Below are 17989 nucleotides of genomic sequence, written 5' to 3'. Positions count from 1 at the left end.
AGAGAATGGTATTATGTCAGTACTGAAACGGATAGAGCTGTTTTGCTGGTGTGAGCTGGTGCAGGAGAGAGGCCATTACTCTGAATTACCTAATTTTTTCCCCTTCACTTATGCTCAACAGCTAACATTATTTCAGATAGATTAGTCATGTACTTCTGTGGCTGTTTCCATTATGCACTCTATTTTCAGGCATTTATACTCAGCTATTTTAAATCACATTATTCTGAAGTTTGGAACCTAGATTTTGTTTTAAGAAAACTTATTGAGGGTTTAAAAAAAGATTTTAGCTGGTGTTTGTCACATATTAACATCTCTGGCAGCAATTTTCAAACACAAATGTCTAAATTTACATGCCATATGTGGGCACCTAAGTAAGAGGCTTGACTTTTAAAACACCCACAAATGCCCAATGACTTTAAAGGGAATTGTTGGATGCTCAACACTTCTGAAAATCCAGCTACTTAATATGGATTGAGGCTAAGGCTTTGTAAAACTGAGCACCTAAGGTTAGGCCTCTGTGTTTCTGCAAACCCCAATCCTGCAGGGTGCTTGGGTCAATGGGAATTAAGGCCCACGAGGTTGGGCCCATAATCCTTAGCATCTCTCATGCCATTTGTAGAGCACTTTACAAACTATCATCTTGATACCGCAAACCTTTCAAGTCAATGAGATTCCTTTCACGAGAGCTATAAAGGCTGACAGTATTGATCCTAAATGTGGTCTGGGTTCACTCATACCAACTTAGAAATGTTGCCATGTGTGAATTGGGTCAATGGGAATTAAGGTCCATGAGGTTGGGCCCATAATCCTTAGCGTCTCTCATCCCATTTGTGGAGCACTTTACAAACTATCACCTTGATCCCGCAAACCTTTTCAAGTCAATGAGATCCCTTTTATGAGAGCTATAAAGAGCGTCAGTACTGATACTAAATATGGTCCGGGCCCATCATACCAACTTTGAAATGTTGCCATGTGTGAGGTGGAGTGCCTGGGCAACTCATCAACAGTCCACAGCAACACTGTTAACTGCAGAGGGGATTTCAGAAAAGACGGTCAACCTAAATTCCAATCGGAATAGGATGCACCAGGTTTAACGTTGCAAAAAGTGCTGTGGGATTTTTTAATGAAATATTTACTTCCTTTTCATGTTTCAATCACGCTTGATTTTCCATTACTTTCTTCATCTGTGTGGCAAATGACATGAATAGTGAAGACTCAGATTTTAAGGTGAGGGAACCATCATGATCATCTAGTTTGAGCTCCTGCACATTGCAGGCCATAGAACCTCACTCATCCACACCTGTAGTAGACGCCTAACCTCTGGCTGAGTTACTGAAGTCCTCACATCATGGTTTAAAGGCTTCATGTAACAGAGAATCTGCCACTTGCATTAATTTAAACCTGCAAGTGACCCATGCTACAGAAGGAGAAAAATGCTCAGGGTCTCTAGCAATCTGCCTCAGGGGAAAATTCCATCTTGATCCCGAATATGGCAATCACTTAGACTCTGATGTGGGGAGGGGGGTGAAACCCTGGCTAGAGGAGGCAAGCCCTAGCTCCGCCCCTTCCATCTGAAGCCACGCCCCTTCCTCCACCACCCATCAGAGCCCAGACACCCCTCCCCAGTGTGGCCACTGACCCTGGGCCCCATCCCAGGTTAGCACCCCCCCCAACGGCTGAGAAGCATGTGGATGGCAGGCGGTGTGTGACCGCACCCTCCCCTGCTCTGAAGCATGGGGAAGGCAGGGGGCACATGGCCCCAGCTGTGCCCCCAGCCCTGGAGTATGAGGAAGGTGGGAAGTATGTGGCCATAGCCTGCCAACTCTGGTAAGCCAGGAAGGCGGGCAGTCTGTGGCCCCAGACTGGCGGGAGTACAAGGGACTGGGCTTGAGAGGAACCACACAAATGTGGGGGGGGGGAGCTGTGCAGGGTGAAGCATGAGCTGTGAGACCAGCCACTCATTGACCCTGAGCACATGGGCAAGACTCATCAGCCAGGCACCTGGGAACAAATTCTTTATAGTAACTGGGAGGCCACCCAATCTAGTGTCCCATCACTGGCCATTGGAGATATTTGTTGCTAGCAGTCATAGATCAGCTACAAGCCATTGAATATAGACTCATCATGCTGTCCCCTGCATAAATGTATCAAGCTGAATCTTGTAGCCAGTTAGGTCCCCCCCGATAGATTAGGTTATATCAGTTCCCTTGATAATATGCAGTTCCCAGAGACCTTATACAATGTCAGTACAAGTGTCCATTGTAAGAAGTGTAACAGTGTCTTGTTTGTTTTTTTCTCCCTGCAGCACTTTGCCTAGTCTCGATGCTCCCTACCCCATGTTAATATTAGTTGGCCCCTTGTCCTGTGGAAAGCGGGAACTTTCTCACAGAATTTGCAGACAGTTCAACAATTTCTTCAGATACAGGTAAATTTACTCCATCTGTTTAAGACCCCACGGAGTGTTGTCAAGGTTCAAATTGTTGCTTATTTTTTTAAAAGGTAAATATTGCAGAAGACTTGATAAATGGTCATCTCATGGCATTGTGTCTCCTACTAGATCTAGGCTGTCCAAAGTCGTCATATAATATCTCCGTATTTTTTAATATACTGTTTCAGGTATCAAGATTCCTTTAAAGGTGAACTGTAAAGCAAAAAAGATGCCTTTTTACTGTTCCTTTGATCTGTCTGTCCATCCACCCATTCATTGCCACTTTTTCTTTAATTCATGTTAATGTGCCCAGTGTCACAGTTCAGGCCAACTGCACCTGTAGGTCCCCTGAGGGGTTCAGCAAGGACACCTACTCTTGGATTCTAGCTCCCCCGCCTACTGCCTTTCTGGATGGAGGCCCACGTCTCTCCCCCTTCAGAGCTGGATGTTCCCAACCTTCACTGTGTATTTCTCAACACACCCGTTGCCCAAGGATGCCTGCTTGCTTTCTCTTCAGAGATAGAGTGATTGTCAACAGATATAAGATGCCACACAGCACTTCCTAGGAAAGCCTGCTTTATTCTGAATATACAAAGCATTAAAGAAGAAATGTACTAACTAAAGCAATAAAGCGACGAGGAGTCCTGTGGCACCTTATAGACTAACTGAAGTGTAGGAGCATAAGCTTTCGTGGGCAAAGACCCACTTCGTCAGATGCAGGTCTGCATCTGACGAAGTGGATCTTTGCCCACGAAAGCTTATGCTCCTACACTTCAGTTAGTCTATAAGGTGCCACAGGACTCCTCGTCGCTTTTGCAGATTCAGACTAATACGGCTACCCCTCTGATACTTAAAGCAATAAAAGAAACGTACATGTATCCCAAAAGTTTGCCAGCGTAACCTCCAACCCTAACTTGGCTTCTGGTGGGCCCAGTCCCTCAATCCCTATCCTGAGGTGGACAAGGAGTCCTGTCCATTTGCTGGATCAGGAAGAAGACCATGACTCAGTTAAAGACCCCCCTATTTATCCAAAAATGCTTTCCTTTTCTTTTGGCCCCTGGACAGTCCAGTTGGAACTAGTATATGTATACTTGGCCGGAGTGGGGTAGGGGGAGAACGTTACAATCTCAGTGAATTTGCCTAATCATCCCCTGCTCTTCTCATATTTACATTTCCCAGGGAAATACATACAATTCTACGATAAGATATACACAATTACATTTTAATACAATGAACTCAAAAGATGTTAAAATTAATTCTTTGTTTAACTGAATTCAAGAAATTATCAATCTGCTACACCCCACTATAAAAGTGTTAGGTGCACTGTATGGTGCATTTACCTATTGCATCCAGACACAAATAGAATGCCCGTATTGTGACTGAACTATTGCAGTACACTTTCTCTGGCTAATGCCCACAAAGTAGGAACCCTCCATTCTTCACCAATTGTCAAGCCTAAACTTCAAGGTAGCTGAACCAGTGTAATATACCTTTTGCAGCTAATTCTGACAAAGCAAATGGGCATCCTTCCTTCTTCGCCAGCTGTAACTTAAACATTTCAAAGATAGTGCTATATATCGTACATATTGCAGTAATTTGTGCAGCCATGTGTTATCGGCACTCATCTGTCCTCCGATTCTCTCCGTTTGCTATACTCACTTATTGCATTTAGTCTTATTTTAGATTGTCTTTTACTATGGCAGGGGCTGTCTATTGCTGTGTATACTTACAGTACCTAACACAATGGTGGCTGCAGAGTACTAATGTAATATGTCATGCGAATAGAGCTCTACGTGCATATATAATAGCTGACAATGTAGAAGTGACATTAGTTCTTTGGATGCCCAACACCATACAATCCTAAATTGAGTATCAGTGGTACAATATCATAGGCACTTCCTTCAAACTAAGTCCTATAATGTGCAGATGGTGTGCTCTGTGTTTGTAATATGTTATAATACTAGATTGACTCACATGACTAGCAAGTCCAAAGGATTTTTTGACAGAAGAGCTGTTACAACATTAGAAAATCAAATGTGTAGAGCCCTGCAAATCCTCAGTTATCCATTTTATATACACAGGTATCTGCATCCGCGGATGTAGATGCGGATATCCGCAGCTCATTTTTGTATCTAGAACCAATCATATTTGTGGCTATCCGCTTTATATACCATGCAGGTATCTGTGACTCATTTTTGCAGATACAGACACGGATACAAAGTCTGTAGCCGTGCAAGACTCTACAAAGGTGATGCATACTAAGTGTTTTGAGAACCAGCTTGGAAATTTCAACTAATTGAATACTAGCCCAATTTTTTCAAACTCTTATCTGTTTTCCAAAGGCATTGTTTTTTTATATGTATTATTACTCAAAAGTTTAATGTATGAGAAAAAAGGAGACAGAGAGAGAGATTTTAAACAGAGTAGAACATTACAACTACAAAGCAAAGTCATATTTTATTCAGTGGAAATTTTAGCAATTTTATAGCTTACTGTTTTAAATCTCGAACATTCCACTATTAAAAATGCATTTCATGTAAGCTAACCTGGCAGTTCAAATGTGAGCATGGCCTTGCAATTAAAAAAGTTGTAACAGGTAAAACTCTTTCAAAAAATAAATAAAATGAAATTGGACACTGAGACCATCTGGTTTTTACTCAAGAATGATTGTTAAAGCTGGATGTGTATAATATCTTTGAGAAAAATCAAGCCTTTGAAGTGAACATTTTATATGGTCCATGTGCACCACAATGTTCTCATTTGCCATAGTTTATTGATAAAATAGTGGCACATATTAGTGCTGCAACAGTTAAGGATCTATCAGCCTCCACTTTATAAACTTCATTTCCTAGCAGTGTATAACTCAGTTGTATCAAAGACAAGAGTTTACTCCACATTAAATCTAAGATCTCAGTACTGGAAAAAATAATAAATCTCTCCCCCAGCCCTGATATTTATTTATTTAGAGGTGTAATAACAGGAGTGTTGTATGTAAGACAAGAGAAGTAATTGTCCTGCTATGCTCAGCATTGGTGAGGCCTCACCTGGAAAACTGTTCAGTTTTAGACACCACAATTTATGAAAGATGTGGACAAATTGGAGAAAGTTTGGAGAAAAGAAACAAAAATGAAGAAAAGTTCAGAAAACCTGACTCATGAGTTAAAAACTGGGACATGTTTAGTCTTAAGGAAAGATGACTGAGGAGAGACCTAATAACAGTTTCAAATATTTTAAAGAGCTTTTTAAAGAGGACAGTTGTTCTCCATATCCACTCAGTGTAGGACAAGAAATAATGGGCATAATTTTCACAAAGGGAGATTTAGGTTAGATTAGAAAACACTTTCAAAATGAAAGTAGAGAATAGCTTATTTTATTTAGGAGCTCATAGAATCCCCCTCATTAGAGGTTAAGTACAGGCTAGACAAACATCTCTCAGGGATGGTCAAGATCTTGCTTTTGCCTGGGAGGTATGAACTAGTTCTGTGTTTCTCAACCCATGGGTCATCGTGACCTAAAACTGGGATGTAGGAACAGAGGAAAGAGTTGTGGCTGCCTGGAGACCTGAAAGGGGAGCCTGGAGCCCTGTTGCCCAGGGCTGAAGTCGCAGAGGTAATGTAAAATCATGGAGCCAGTGACCTTTGTGACCCATTTATAGCCTCATCAATAAGACAATTGAATGCAAGGTGGGAAGAGTTATGGAAAACAAGTGATCGATGTGGAACTTCCAGTGAAGAGTGTGTGTATTAATCACAACGTGAGCCTTTAGGCAGAGAAATGGATACATTTTTAAATTGTTCTGTTGCAACTGCAAGTACCAGTGATAATAAGAGTTCATCACCACCTGATAAGAAAATTAATCATATATACGACACTACTTACTTAAAATTTGGGTTTTCATGTATTGAGGACTGAAATGGTGATCACAGGCCACAATGTGTCATCTGCAGTGAACTGTTAGCAAATGAAAGCCTAAGACCAACGAAGTTATATATTTTTTCCTCATTCCTCCCTTTTAAAAACCTTTCATACTTGAAAAATGTTATCATTTATTATTTGACTGAATAAATCTAATTTTATCCATCTTCCCTCATTGGTCACTTTCCTAGACCTTTAATCAGTTTTGTTATTCTTCCCTAGACAAATCACTCTAGCTATAAAGACAAATTTTTTTAAATGAAAAAGCAAAGATTTGAAAATGTGTATCTGCTATCTAGGAGCAAGCATTGTGTGTGCCTCTTACCTTGTTGCACACTGCATTGTGAAATGTAAAAAAGTTCACAGTCACGGAGGAGTTAATTTTACCTTCTTCTAATGACATGTTAACTGAATTGTTGGAGGAGTCAGCTGCATAAAAATAAAAACAATCCCTCTCTCTAGTGATACAATACAGAGAAGAATCTGTTATATCTCAGAAAACATCAACCTGTAAATAACTGATCACCTTTCAGTAAGTGGCCATTTTGCTTTACAATTAGATGAATCTACAGATGTATCAAATAATGCTATATGGGAAAATGATTTTCAAGAATCATAGAATGGTAGGGCTGGAAGGGACCTCAATTATCCAATCCCCTATGCTCAAGGCAAGACTAAATATTATCTGTTATCCATGACAAGTGTTAGTTTAGTCTGCTTTTAAAAATCTCCAATGATGGAGATTCTATTGCATCCTGGGATAATTTGTTGCAGTGTTTAACCACTCTGACAGAAAGTCTTTCCTAATGTCCAGCTTAAACTGCCCTTTTTGCAAGTTGCTTCATCTTATCCTCAGAAGTTAAGGAGAACAATTTTTCCCTTTCCTCCCTTTAACATCCTTTTAGGTACTTGAAAACTGTTAGCCTGTCCCCTCTCAATCTTCTCTTCTCCAGACTGAACAAATCTAATTTTTTTTCAATTGTCCCTCATCGGTCATTTTTCTAGACCTTCAATCATTTTTGTCAGGGAAGGCTCATTTTAATATCTTTTCTCTGAGACTGCGATGGCAAGATAACTCTACCAGTTGAAATTCTTCCTCTGATGTTTCTAACACAGTTCCAAATGGATCCTGTATCATTCTTCACTCTGTAGTTGTTCATCTGGAAAGTAAGTGCAGATTCTTTTGTGCAATTTAGTTAAATGATTACTGATTATTTTCTTCAGTGCTTCCTGGCTAGTAGAATCTTTCCAATACGCTTTTAAGTTCTTATACATGAGACAACACTTTACCATGGAACAGCCAGCAAAAGTCAGCATGGGAAAGCCGATGTACATGTGCACTGCCCGTTTCCTGACAGAGAACTGGAAAACAACTATAGAGTGAAGAATAGGGTTGCCAGGTGTCCTGTATTGACCTGGACAGTCCGGTATTTTCGCCTCCTGTCTGGTAAAAAAAAAAAGAAAGAAAGAAAGAAAAAGAAATTCAGAAAATACAAGACACCTAAAATGTCTGTTATTTTCTGATTTCTTTTCCCTACCAGGAGGCGAAAATACTGAACACCTGGCCCATATTCAGCAACCTGGGTCCCTCCTTTGCCTGGACTCCCCGCTGGGCCCCCCGGACCTCTCATCCCCCCGCTTACCTGGTTCCGCAGGGGAGCTCTCTTGTGGCTGGAGAGAAAAACAAGATGGCCACCAGCAAACAGCCTCTTCTTAAAGGGACCATGCTGGGGTGGGTGGGTGTGTGTGTGTGTGTGTGTGTAATAACTGCTGCCAGCGTCCTTTTTTCTTTGCTCAACAAGTTTGGTCTCCCCCTTTTTTTTTCCTCAACAGAATTTTTTTCCGGGGGGCGGTGTTTGGTATTTTTGGTTAAACCATCTGGCAACCCTAGTGAAGAATGATGCAAGATCATTTGGAGATGTGTTAGAAAACTCAGAGAAAGAATCTCAAACTGGTTGAATTATCTTGCAATTGCAGTCTGCCGAGAAAATATACTAGAATGAGCCTTCCCCAGTTTTGGTGTAGTGCTGTTGTTGGAATATCTTGCTCTTGCATGCCATGTTATTAGTCATTTTGCCTGTCATCTTAATGCATTTGTGAGAAACTGGATTCTCTGCCCTGACTCAATTGAAGAACAAAAGCAGAAACAGATTGGATCTTGAACATGATTTTCAGATTGTGCTGATTACAATTACACCAAACTTTGATAAACTCATCAAAAAGCAGCAAGCTCAAGTTTCTCATTAAATGGATCCTGGGATTTATTATAGCATTAACGAGATCCTATGGATGTTGATTACTGCATTTAACTTTGATTATTGATCTGCTTTTTGTTTGTTTGTTTATTTATTTATATTGCATAAAGTAGGTATTAAATATTTTGGGGGACAGAATACTGGTGTGTTTTCTACTTAAGCGATTGACTGGGGTGGAATTAGCCATCAATGTTTACAAATGGGCCCTACTCCAAAAAGAGTTGAAAATCATTAGATTAGTTGGCTCTCGAGGTTTCTTCCAGTCTTAGGTTTCTGTGATCGCATGAATAAAATTACAGGGAAATAAGACGATTGTTACAAGATTTTCTTTACAAAAACTCAAATGAAAACAAGGGCCGTGTTGATGTGTTTTTAAATTTGTATTGCCGTGGCACCTCGGAGCCGTAGTCATTGACTAGGAATCCATTGTGCTTGGTGTTGGCCTGTTTTTGGTGTTAGGAGTTTACTGAAACACTTGTGGGACAAAAAAAGAGAACTGAAGGAAACCTAATGAATTCAAAGTCAGATGCGAATGGTACTCAGATAGTTTTGGCACAGAAAGTAATAGACATACAAGGGTCAGATTCTTCACCGTAGGATCCTTTTACACCATTCTGGCGATGTAAAAGGGCCTCAGTATAACTGAAAACCAGGCTCACAAGTATTCTATTTATCAGTTACCCAATATCCATCCCCAAATACGACTTGTTAGTGTCATGCTTGACAATGAAATCTGGGTGCCCAAACTCACAGACTCATGGCCTAGACCAGTGGTCCCCAACCTTTTGGGGCTGCCGAGCACCCAGGGGCCGGGCCACTCACGCGCCGGGCACCGGGGAGCGGGGCAGCACACGTGCCCAGGGGCGGGGCTGCGCACGCGCCCAGGGGCAGGGCCACCCTTACGCTGCATGCCCAGTGCTGGTGCCACCTATGCGCTGCACTCCTGGGGCCGGCGCTGCTCTGTGCCGCACACCCAGGAGCCAGCATCACCCACGCGCTGCACGCCTGGGGATGGCGCTGCTCCTGTGCTGTGTGCCCAGGGGCGGGGACGCCCATACAACTGTGTGCCCGGGGCTGGCACAGCCCATGCACCGCACGCCCAGGGGCGGGGCCACCCATGTGCTGCGTGCCTGGGGCTGGCGCCGCCCCTGTGTCGCGTACCCGGGGCAAGTGCCACACCTGTACCACGCACCCAGAGCCCGGCACTGCCCATACACCACATGCCCGGTGCCGGCACAGCCCTTGCACTGTGCACCCGGGGCCAGGGCTGCCCATACACCGCGCACCCAGGGACCGGGGCCACCCATACACCGTATGCCCGGTGCCAGCGCCACCCATGCGCTGCATTCCTGGGGCCAGCACCGCTCCTGTGCCGCATGCCCACGAGCCAGCAGTGCCCATGGGCTGCGCGCCTGGTGCTGGCACCGCTCCTGTGCCGCATGCCCACGAGCCAGCAGTGCCCATGCGCTGCGCGCCTAGTGCTGGCACCGCTCCTTTGCCACATGCCCAGGGGTGGGCATGCTCATATGCCACACGCCCAGGGCCAGCACAGCCAATATACCGCACATCCAGGGGCCGGCACTGCCCATACACTGCGTGCCCGGGGCCGGCACTGCCCTTGCGCTGTGCACCCGGGGACTGGGCCAACCATACGCTGCACGCTGCACACCCAGGGGCCAGCACCACCCAGGCACCACGTGTCAGGGGGCGGTGCTGGCCCCAATCACTCGGTGGGCGCACAGAAACAGCCTGGCGGGTGCCATGGCGTCCGTAGGTACCGCGTTGGGGACCACTGGCCTAGACAGTGCTGCTCCTAACTGTGACATGGCTTTCTTTCATTCTGGGGTCTCCAGTTTGAGGCTTCAAGACCAAAACCTCAGGATACAAGCTGTCCATCCAGTTTTATTTTGCAAAAACTGGTTAAAAGCCACTATCAGTGTTTTAACAACACAGTCAGGATCCACATATTTACATGTGAATATTTTTTGCTATGTTTTGTCTGCAATGGAGCAGTCAGGGAGGCAAAATATTGTCAGTGTAAGTCTATGCTGATGCTCTGTAACATTTTTGTTCGGCTTGGCCTATGGTACAAAACATAGTTAGCAAAGTACCACTTTATAGCAATGGAACGTGACCCACCGTTAAGAGTGACTGAGGACCATATGCTGGGGCTTATGTGCAACAGAATGTGTAGGAAAGGACTGGATCCTTTGAATTAAAATTTCTTCATATGTGGAATTAGCTATTTGGCCAGATTAATATTTGTTTGATCCTCATCTCAAAAGAAAGGTTGTGTGTAAGATCATTCAAACAGTCATTCTTAAATGGTGGTGTTATTTTAAATAGTTACTTTACCTCCCCTATTTCCAGCCAACTTCATTGATTCTAACACTACTCACCTCTTACTGCTGGGGCTGAAGCTTACTACTGCTATCTCTGCCTATTTCTATGAATTTTTTAATCTGTCTCCCACTACCCTTTCCTGTATATAAGATTCCTATCTATCAGCCAGGAGTCAACATAGCAGGAGGAAGAATTTATCACTTTCCTACTTAACAGTGCTGTGACAGCTTCAACTGAAATCATCCTGTGTCTTTGGATTTATAGCCCAAATATAATGTTATATTAATATAGATCTTTTCCCATTGATAGGTTAGTCTTTCGTATATTCAGCATTAGTTGTATGATTTGCACCTCTTTATATTTCTCATATTTCTTCTCTGTTTGAAATAAAATGATTTCTAGTGCTCTTCTTTCCATCTCCTCTACCATCTTCTTAAATGATTGAAAACTTGTGGTTCCTTTAACCTACCGTATATCTTCCAGCCCCTGTCACACCACGAGGGCCTCTTACTTTGGAGAAGACAACAGACTTGATTACTACTTCATTTCTCAGGAGGTGTTTGACAATATGTTGAACATGGTAAGAATTGGACTTGTCTTGGTAGGCCTAATCCTGTAGTACCAGTGAGTTCATGGCATCTCACTAAAACAAAAAAAGTCTCTAAAGGCCTGATTTCTGAAAAAAAAATGAGTTGGATGCATAATTATATAAGCAAATATGCATGTCCAAATAACCCCAATTGCATGTGCAAATCTGATATGTATATGTGCAAATGGCCAACTAGACTGTCTCTTATTATGTGTCACGGGGTGCCCCCACCCTGCACTGCTTGGCCCTGGAGTCGGGCAGTACACTCACGGGCCTGGAGGCCTAGTCCAGCACAAACGCGGGCCCTGAGGCCTAGTCCACGCTCTGGGTGGATGGGGTAGGGGGTCCGGGTCTTTCCTCTCCACCAGACCCCAACCCAGGACCCTTTTAGTGGTGGGTGGTTCCCACCACTGGCTTGGCGGGGAGTTCTCCCCGAAACGCACCGAGCCCACCGGGGTGTTCCCTGCCCCTTGCCCTGGATTGCTTCCTACCCCAACCCCGTGGCTGATGGAGACCCCACCTGCAGACGCTGGGCTGGCGGCAACCATGCCATCAGCAGGTCTGGCGCAGCAGCGAAGGGGTTGTCCACCATGGCGGGGTGGGCAGCCCCCCGGGGTCGGCATTGCAGGTGCGCTCAGCACAGGAACGGGAACGGCGGCTCATGCACTAGCGGCAGGTCCAGCTGTGGCTCTGGAGGTTGGGCTGGAGCTCCTCCCTCCCCGGAGGCCAGCCCTAACTGAGCTGTTTCTCTGGCCTTTATACTTGGCCTGCAGTTGGAGCATGCCCAGCACTGCTGCGGGGGCAGGGCTACCCCAGCTGGCTCCCTCCTTGGCCAGTGCGGGGCTGGACCACCCCGTCATACTATGTTTAGCTACAGTACTTTTTACAGTGGGGGCACATAGATCCGTTGGAGTTTTTAGGTGCTACTGTAATATTGATAAATAATTGATTATTTGCATATATGAGTACACTGTCTGTTGTTTGTGTGAAGGATAGTGGGACTAGAAAACCTAAAGGAGGCTTGCGGATAGGGTCCTGCCATGTGTCTCAATCTTCTAGGAGCCCTGTGGGGAACACAAGATTTAAAGGGCACAGGATTGTCCTTGGAGGCATTGTACCAGTCTCTCTTCCCTCTCTAGACAGAATGTCTCCAGCTACTGCTTCTGGTGCATCGCTGTACTCTCAAAACAGTTTGGGCTCAAAAAGTCAATGTTAGCAATTAATTGGTACAGACACAAGCAGAGGACCCTACACCTTCATAAGCCATTGAGCTGCAGTTTAGTGTTTACTTCTCAAGGACAGCATTGTTTAATTTCCAAAGAATATCTTTGGACACACACTTTTGGGCACCAAAGCTTTATTTGCCAAGTTTCACTGTTGAAAATTACTTCCCAAGTACATGTTCTCCTTGCAGGTTTACTCTGTGTATCCACTTTCCTCTTTGGTATCTTCTCTTTTATCCTGTGCTGCCATTCATTTTGATGCACTGTCAAAGGAAGATGCCCCTTGCTTTGGATATTGTGCTTCTTTGCAGAGTGAATGAATAACCAATGTAAAGTTGTAACCTGTCAGCTGCTTGTTTTCAAGGCGCTGATGTTTTATTACTCACAAACAATGTACAAGCCTGCACCTTGGAAGCCTGTTCTTTGCTGTTCTCTGCAAGTTTTGCACCCCGCGTGGCCTTGTTATCACGGATGATTTAGGCTTTGTGGAGCTGTATACTAATGGTAACCGAAGGAGTCTAGAACAATCGCTTTTACTGTGCTTCTTTAGGCAAGATGTTTTCATTACAGTCTTTCCATTGTCATGACACATCACCATTTTAATTTCAGGGGAAATTTATTGCAACCTATAAATATAGCAGCCACTACTATGGATTAGGAAGAGACACTGTAGAATCCATAGCCAGAGAGGGATTGGCAAGCTGTGTTCATTTGGAAATAGAGGTAGGCATTACTATTACTTACTCATTATAGCATTGTCAAAAAAATAAAACGTGGAAACATGGTCATTATCAGTCCAAAAGAATAAAATTTGCATTGTTGTTTCTGCTCTAATTAAATCATTCTCATTATGAGAATTCCTCTCGTGTGTGTATGTGGGGGGGAGGGGGACGATCCAGTGGTTAGCACATTAAGTTAGGACTTGGGAGACCCACGTTCAGTTCCCCGCTCTGCTACAGACTTCCTGTTTGACTTTGGGCAGGTTACTTAGGCCTGGATGTACCAAAGGGATTAGATGTCACTGAGCTGAACATCAAAACACCCCAACTTTTGGGAACCTAGAAAAATCATAGGAACACACTGTGATTCACAAACCCTAAAGCCATGTCTCTACTTGCTGTGCTGGAGATCGATCTTCTGGCATTCAATTTAGCAGGTCTAGTAAAGACCGCTAAATCAGACACTGAGGATGCCCCCAGTTGGCACAGGTTCTCTTCGCAGTTTCAAGGAGTAAAAGAAACTGATGGGAACATTTACTCCTGTCAGCCTCCCACTGTGAAGCTGCGCCAAGCTCTGCTTAAGGTATGTTGACTCCAGCTATGTTATTTACGTAGCTGGAGTTGCGTACCTTAAGCTGACCTTCTGGGTCTGGTGTAGAACTGGCCTTAGTTAGGTGCCTAGGCTCCTCATACAATAAATGGGGAGAGATAGGAGCCTAGGAATACAGTTCACAAAAGCTATCGTACCAGGCAAGGAGATGCCTAAACTAGGCAGAGGAAGATGACCAGAGGAGTGTGTCCTAAGTCCCTCAAAGAAATAGATATCTATGTTGCTTATAACTCATATGCCCATGATTAGGGTACTCATTTTAGATGTGGAAGACACCTGGTTCAAATCCTCCCTCCACTTGACAAAGAGATCTGAACTGAGATCTGCCACCTCTTGGGTATGTGCTGTTATCTCTGGGCTATGGGATGTTCTGTTATGTGCTTCACTCAGTCTCTACCATTGAAGCTTTTAGATCAATAAGTACAGAGTCTTAGGAGTAGGCTGAGTGGAGCCTGGTTCTCCCATACCCTATGTCTACACTGCACGCTTATTTCAAAATAACTCACATTATTTCAAAATAGCAGTGTGCATGTCTACACAGCAAGCCTGTTATTTCGAAACAGGCTTCTTATTCCAACTTCTGTAACCGTCATTTCATGAGGAGTAAGGGAAGCTGAAGGAAGAGTATTCTCCCTTCAACTTTCTGCTGTGTAGATAGCGCCAAAAGGCAAGTTAAGTTACTTTGATTTCAGCTATGCAATTAATACAGCTGAAGTTGTGTAGCTTAACTCGATTTTAGCCTGCAGCGTAGACATACCTTGAGTGAATGCACCAGCCACTGAGCTATAGAGTCATTCTCGTGCTTGCCTTCTCTCACTCACTTCCTTTCTCTGGCCCACGTGACTCTTTAATTATTGATCCACAGCAGAACAGCTTCAACAAGAGACTAGCCCATCGCTCAGTGAATAGAGCTCTCACTCGAGTGGTGGTAGATTTTCATTCTAATTCCCTTCTCCCTCTCAGGTGGAAGGAGGACTTGAACCAGGCATCTAAAAGTTATGCCTTCTCTGGCTGTTTTGTGTCAATTTGCCTGAAGAGCCCAATTTTCTAGGCTACCTCTGAGCACTCCTACTGAACCAGACCCTGCCTGTGGTGAGGTAGCCAAACAGCTTTCTTCACTTGGGTCGTAGATTGCTCTGGGACTTGGGGCCTGGCAGGAAGCAGCAGTGTGCATGCACAAAGGCAGAAACATTGGTGCCCAGGGAACTTTTTATTGCAAAAACTTAGGCACTGTGTAAGTTTAGGTGCCTACAAGGTTCAGTGGGATTAGTTTATTATCAATCGTGCATATATTGCCAGAAATGTGCAAGACACTCTATATCAGTAGTTCTATGTCAAAGGGATACATTGAAATGGTCTGATCTAGCAACCTGAGTGTCTATTGTGAGATATTAGCATCCTCTAATCCCGTTGACTTCAACAGGCATTGAGGATGTTCAGCTTCTCACAGACTAGCACCATAAATTCATAAGTGAAGATAAAATGGACGTGACAGAGTGGGATGAGCCTCATAAAGCTTGAATGCTTCTCTGACTAGGTGTATAACTAAATGATGGAGACATTAGGGCCTGTATATGAATAGGGAAGTTACTTGTGCCTTTATTGGATATTATCAACAGCAGTATTGTAGGCAGCTAGTTAAGAAAGTCCTCTGATGCCAGAGTTCTAAAGTGTGTCATAATTATGCAGCAGTCTGCTTAGCTATGGACTCTACCTGTTGATGACAATCATTAAGTGATTCACCCTATTGAAAGAATGTTTTAATTATGGGTCTTGAGCTGAGGCTAAAAATTTGAGCCATTTAATTCCCTTTCATTTATCACTTCTGCACTGTTAGGTGGTAAAATTTGGCAATGAAATTCCTGTTGTATTCTGCAACACAGTGAGGGGAAATGTTCCAGGGCACTTTCAGGACCCATCCATTGTTTACATGGCCATTGATGCATAGAATTACCCCCATTAGCACGTAGAATTGCAATGGCTGCATGTGCACATTAGACATACAATTTAAGTTTCAATCCTGTTTTTCAGATATATCTTCAGTTTCAAACCCTGTTGGCCTCCCCATTGCCACCCCTCATTTTAGTGATGTCACAGTTTGAGATTTTGACGTGTTTTACATTAGAAGGCACACTCTGTTGCTTTTGTAGACCGAGCTTATTGCAAACCACAGAGGTTCCTTGCATCTATCCATTCTCGCCACCTGGGCTGTGTCCAGACTCCATGCCTCCGTCGACGGAGGCATGTAGATTAGCCAGATCGGAAGAGGGAAATGAAGCCGCGATTAAAATAATCGCGGCTTCATTTAAATTTAAATGGCTGCCCCGATCTGCCGATCAGCTGTTTGTCGGCAGATCGGGAGAGTCTGGACGCGATGCCCCGACAAAGAAGCCTTTCTTCATCGACACAGGTAAACCTGGTTTCACGAGGCTTACCTGTGTCGATGAAGAAAGGCTTCTTTGTCGGGGCATCGCGTCCAGACTCTCCCGATCTGCCGACAAACAGCTGATCGGCAGATCGGGGCAGCCATTTAAATTTAAATGAAGCCGCGATTATTTTAATCGCGGCTTCATTTCCCTCTTCCGATCTGGCTAATCTACATGCCTCCGTCAACGGAGGCATGGAGTCTGGACACAGCCCTGGTGTGCCACCCTCCTATCCCTTTTTATTTCAGGGGCATATGTAAGTAAGGCCAGGTCTATGCTACATGCTTACCTGCTTATAAATAGGTCACTCGGAGGTGTGAAAAATCTACACCCCTAATGACCAACTTTAACCCAGCACTATGTTGACTGAATGCTGCAAATTATTAAATTGACAGGAGAGAGTATTTTCACCAGAAGCTCTGTCTTCTCACCTTTGCCTTTGGGAATTTGTATATCCTACATGGTTGTGGGAGAAGTCAGGATGCAGCAGCCTATATGCTACCCAGAGCACGGGGCTGCAGTTTAGTCTGCCCTTACAGATTAGCCTTCCTCCCTTCACCATACACAGCCACATGTGCAGAATTTGGTTTTAAACGTAAAAGACAGTTGATCTGCACCAAGTGCTGTGGGATCCTCTATAAATGTCACGTTTTGTTTGTTTAATGCTATTCAGGTATGTTTAGTCCAGGTGTAATGTCCCACTTATGTAGAATATCAATGGATGTGGCCAGAAATTCAAACTCCATTCACTTACCATCATAAACTACTGTGGTTTAATAAACCTTCATTCTCTGAAAGTTATCAGAGTCCTCGGCATCAGACATTCTGATTGAGAAGAAGATTTTGAAGTTCATTGTAAAAATGCAAGGAGTAAATTCAGTGGTGGTGAAAGTTACATGTGAGGGTGTAAATTTGTTAGAAAATAGTTATAAGAAATGCAATCTTATGACTTCCAATATACAAAACAAAAGGGGCAGGATAGCGTTTAACAGGAGCAACAGTTAACAGACAGTTTTAAAAAATCAGGATGCTTTAAATCAGCAATGAGCTATAGGTTTCCTGGGAACTGTACTCGCTCACTGTGAGATTAATTTGATGCCAGATCTTGAAGGCCAAAGACTTAACTAACTTACCAACAGTGATAAATATAGTCGTTTGTTATATAAGTAAGGAGTTGTTATGAACACAATACATTACTAAGTCGTCACTGAGTTTCAGGAATAAATCCTTACTGGGTGCTTTCTCTCTAATCTTAAAGGGTGTGCAAAGTTTGAAAAATACCTACTTTGAACCTCGCTATATCCTATTAATACCAATGAACAAAGAAAAATATGAGGGACATCTACGGAGGAAGGGGCTGTTTAGTAGGCCAGAGATTGAAACTGCAGTCTCCAGAGTGGACATGTATATCAAAATAAATCAAGATTTTCCAGGATACTTTGATGCGGTAATTAACATGGGTGAGTTAACTTCTTTTGTAC

General features: G+C 43.7%; 1 protein-coding gene across 2 annotated transcripts in view; it reads left to right on the top strand.

The window, feature by feature from the left end:
• LRGUK (leucine rich repeats and guanylate kinase domain containing) overlaps positions 1 to 17989 on the top strand; it is an 84483-nt gene that overhangs the window by 34866 nt on the left and 31628 nt on the right. For both annotated transcript variants that reach the window (XM_075925637.1, XM_075925630.1), the window contains 4 exons: positions 2306 to 2425; positions 11425 to 11521; positions 13363 to 13476; positions 17767 to 17968. In XM_075925637.1, the coding sequence (XP_075781752.1) occupies positions 2306 to 2425; positions 11425 to 11521; positions 13363 to 13476; positions 17767 to 17968 (533 nt within the window). The remainder of the gene's footprint in view (positions 1 to 2305; positions 2426 to 11424; positions 11522 to 13362; positions 13477 to 17766; positions 17969 to 17989) is intronic.

The sequence above is a fragment of the Pelodiscus sinensis genome, chromosome 1 (genome assembly GCF_049634645.1).
Source record: "Pelodiscus sinensis isolate JC-2024 chromosome 1, ASM4963464v1, whole genome shotgun sequence".
Classification (NCBI taxonomy): domain Eukaryota; kingdom Metazoa; phylum Chordata; order Testudines; family Trionychidae; genus Pelodiscus; species Pelodiscus sinensis.
The sequence above is the reverse complement of the archived record's forward strand: the minus strand, read 5'-3'. Positions and strand labels throughout refer to the sequence as shown.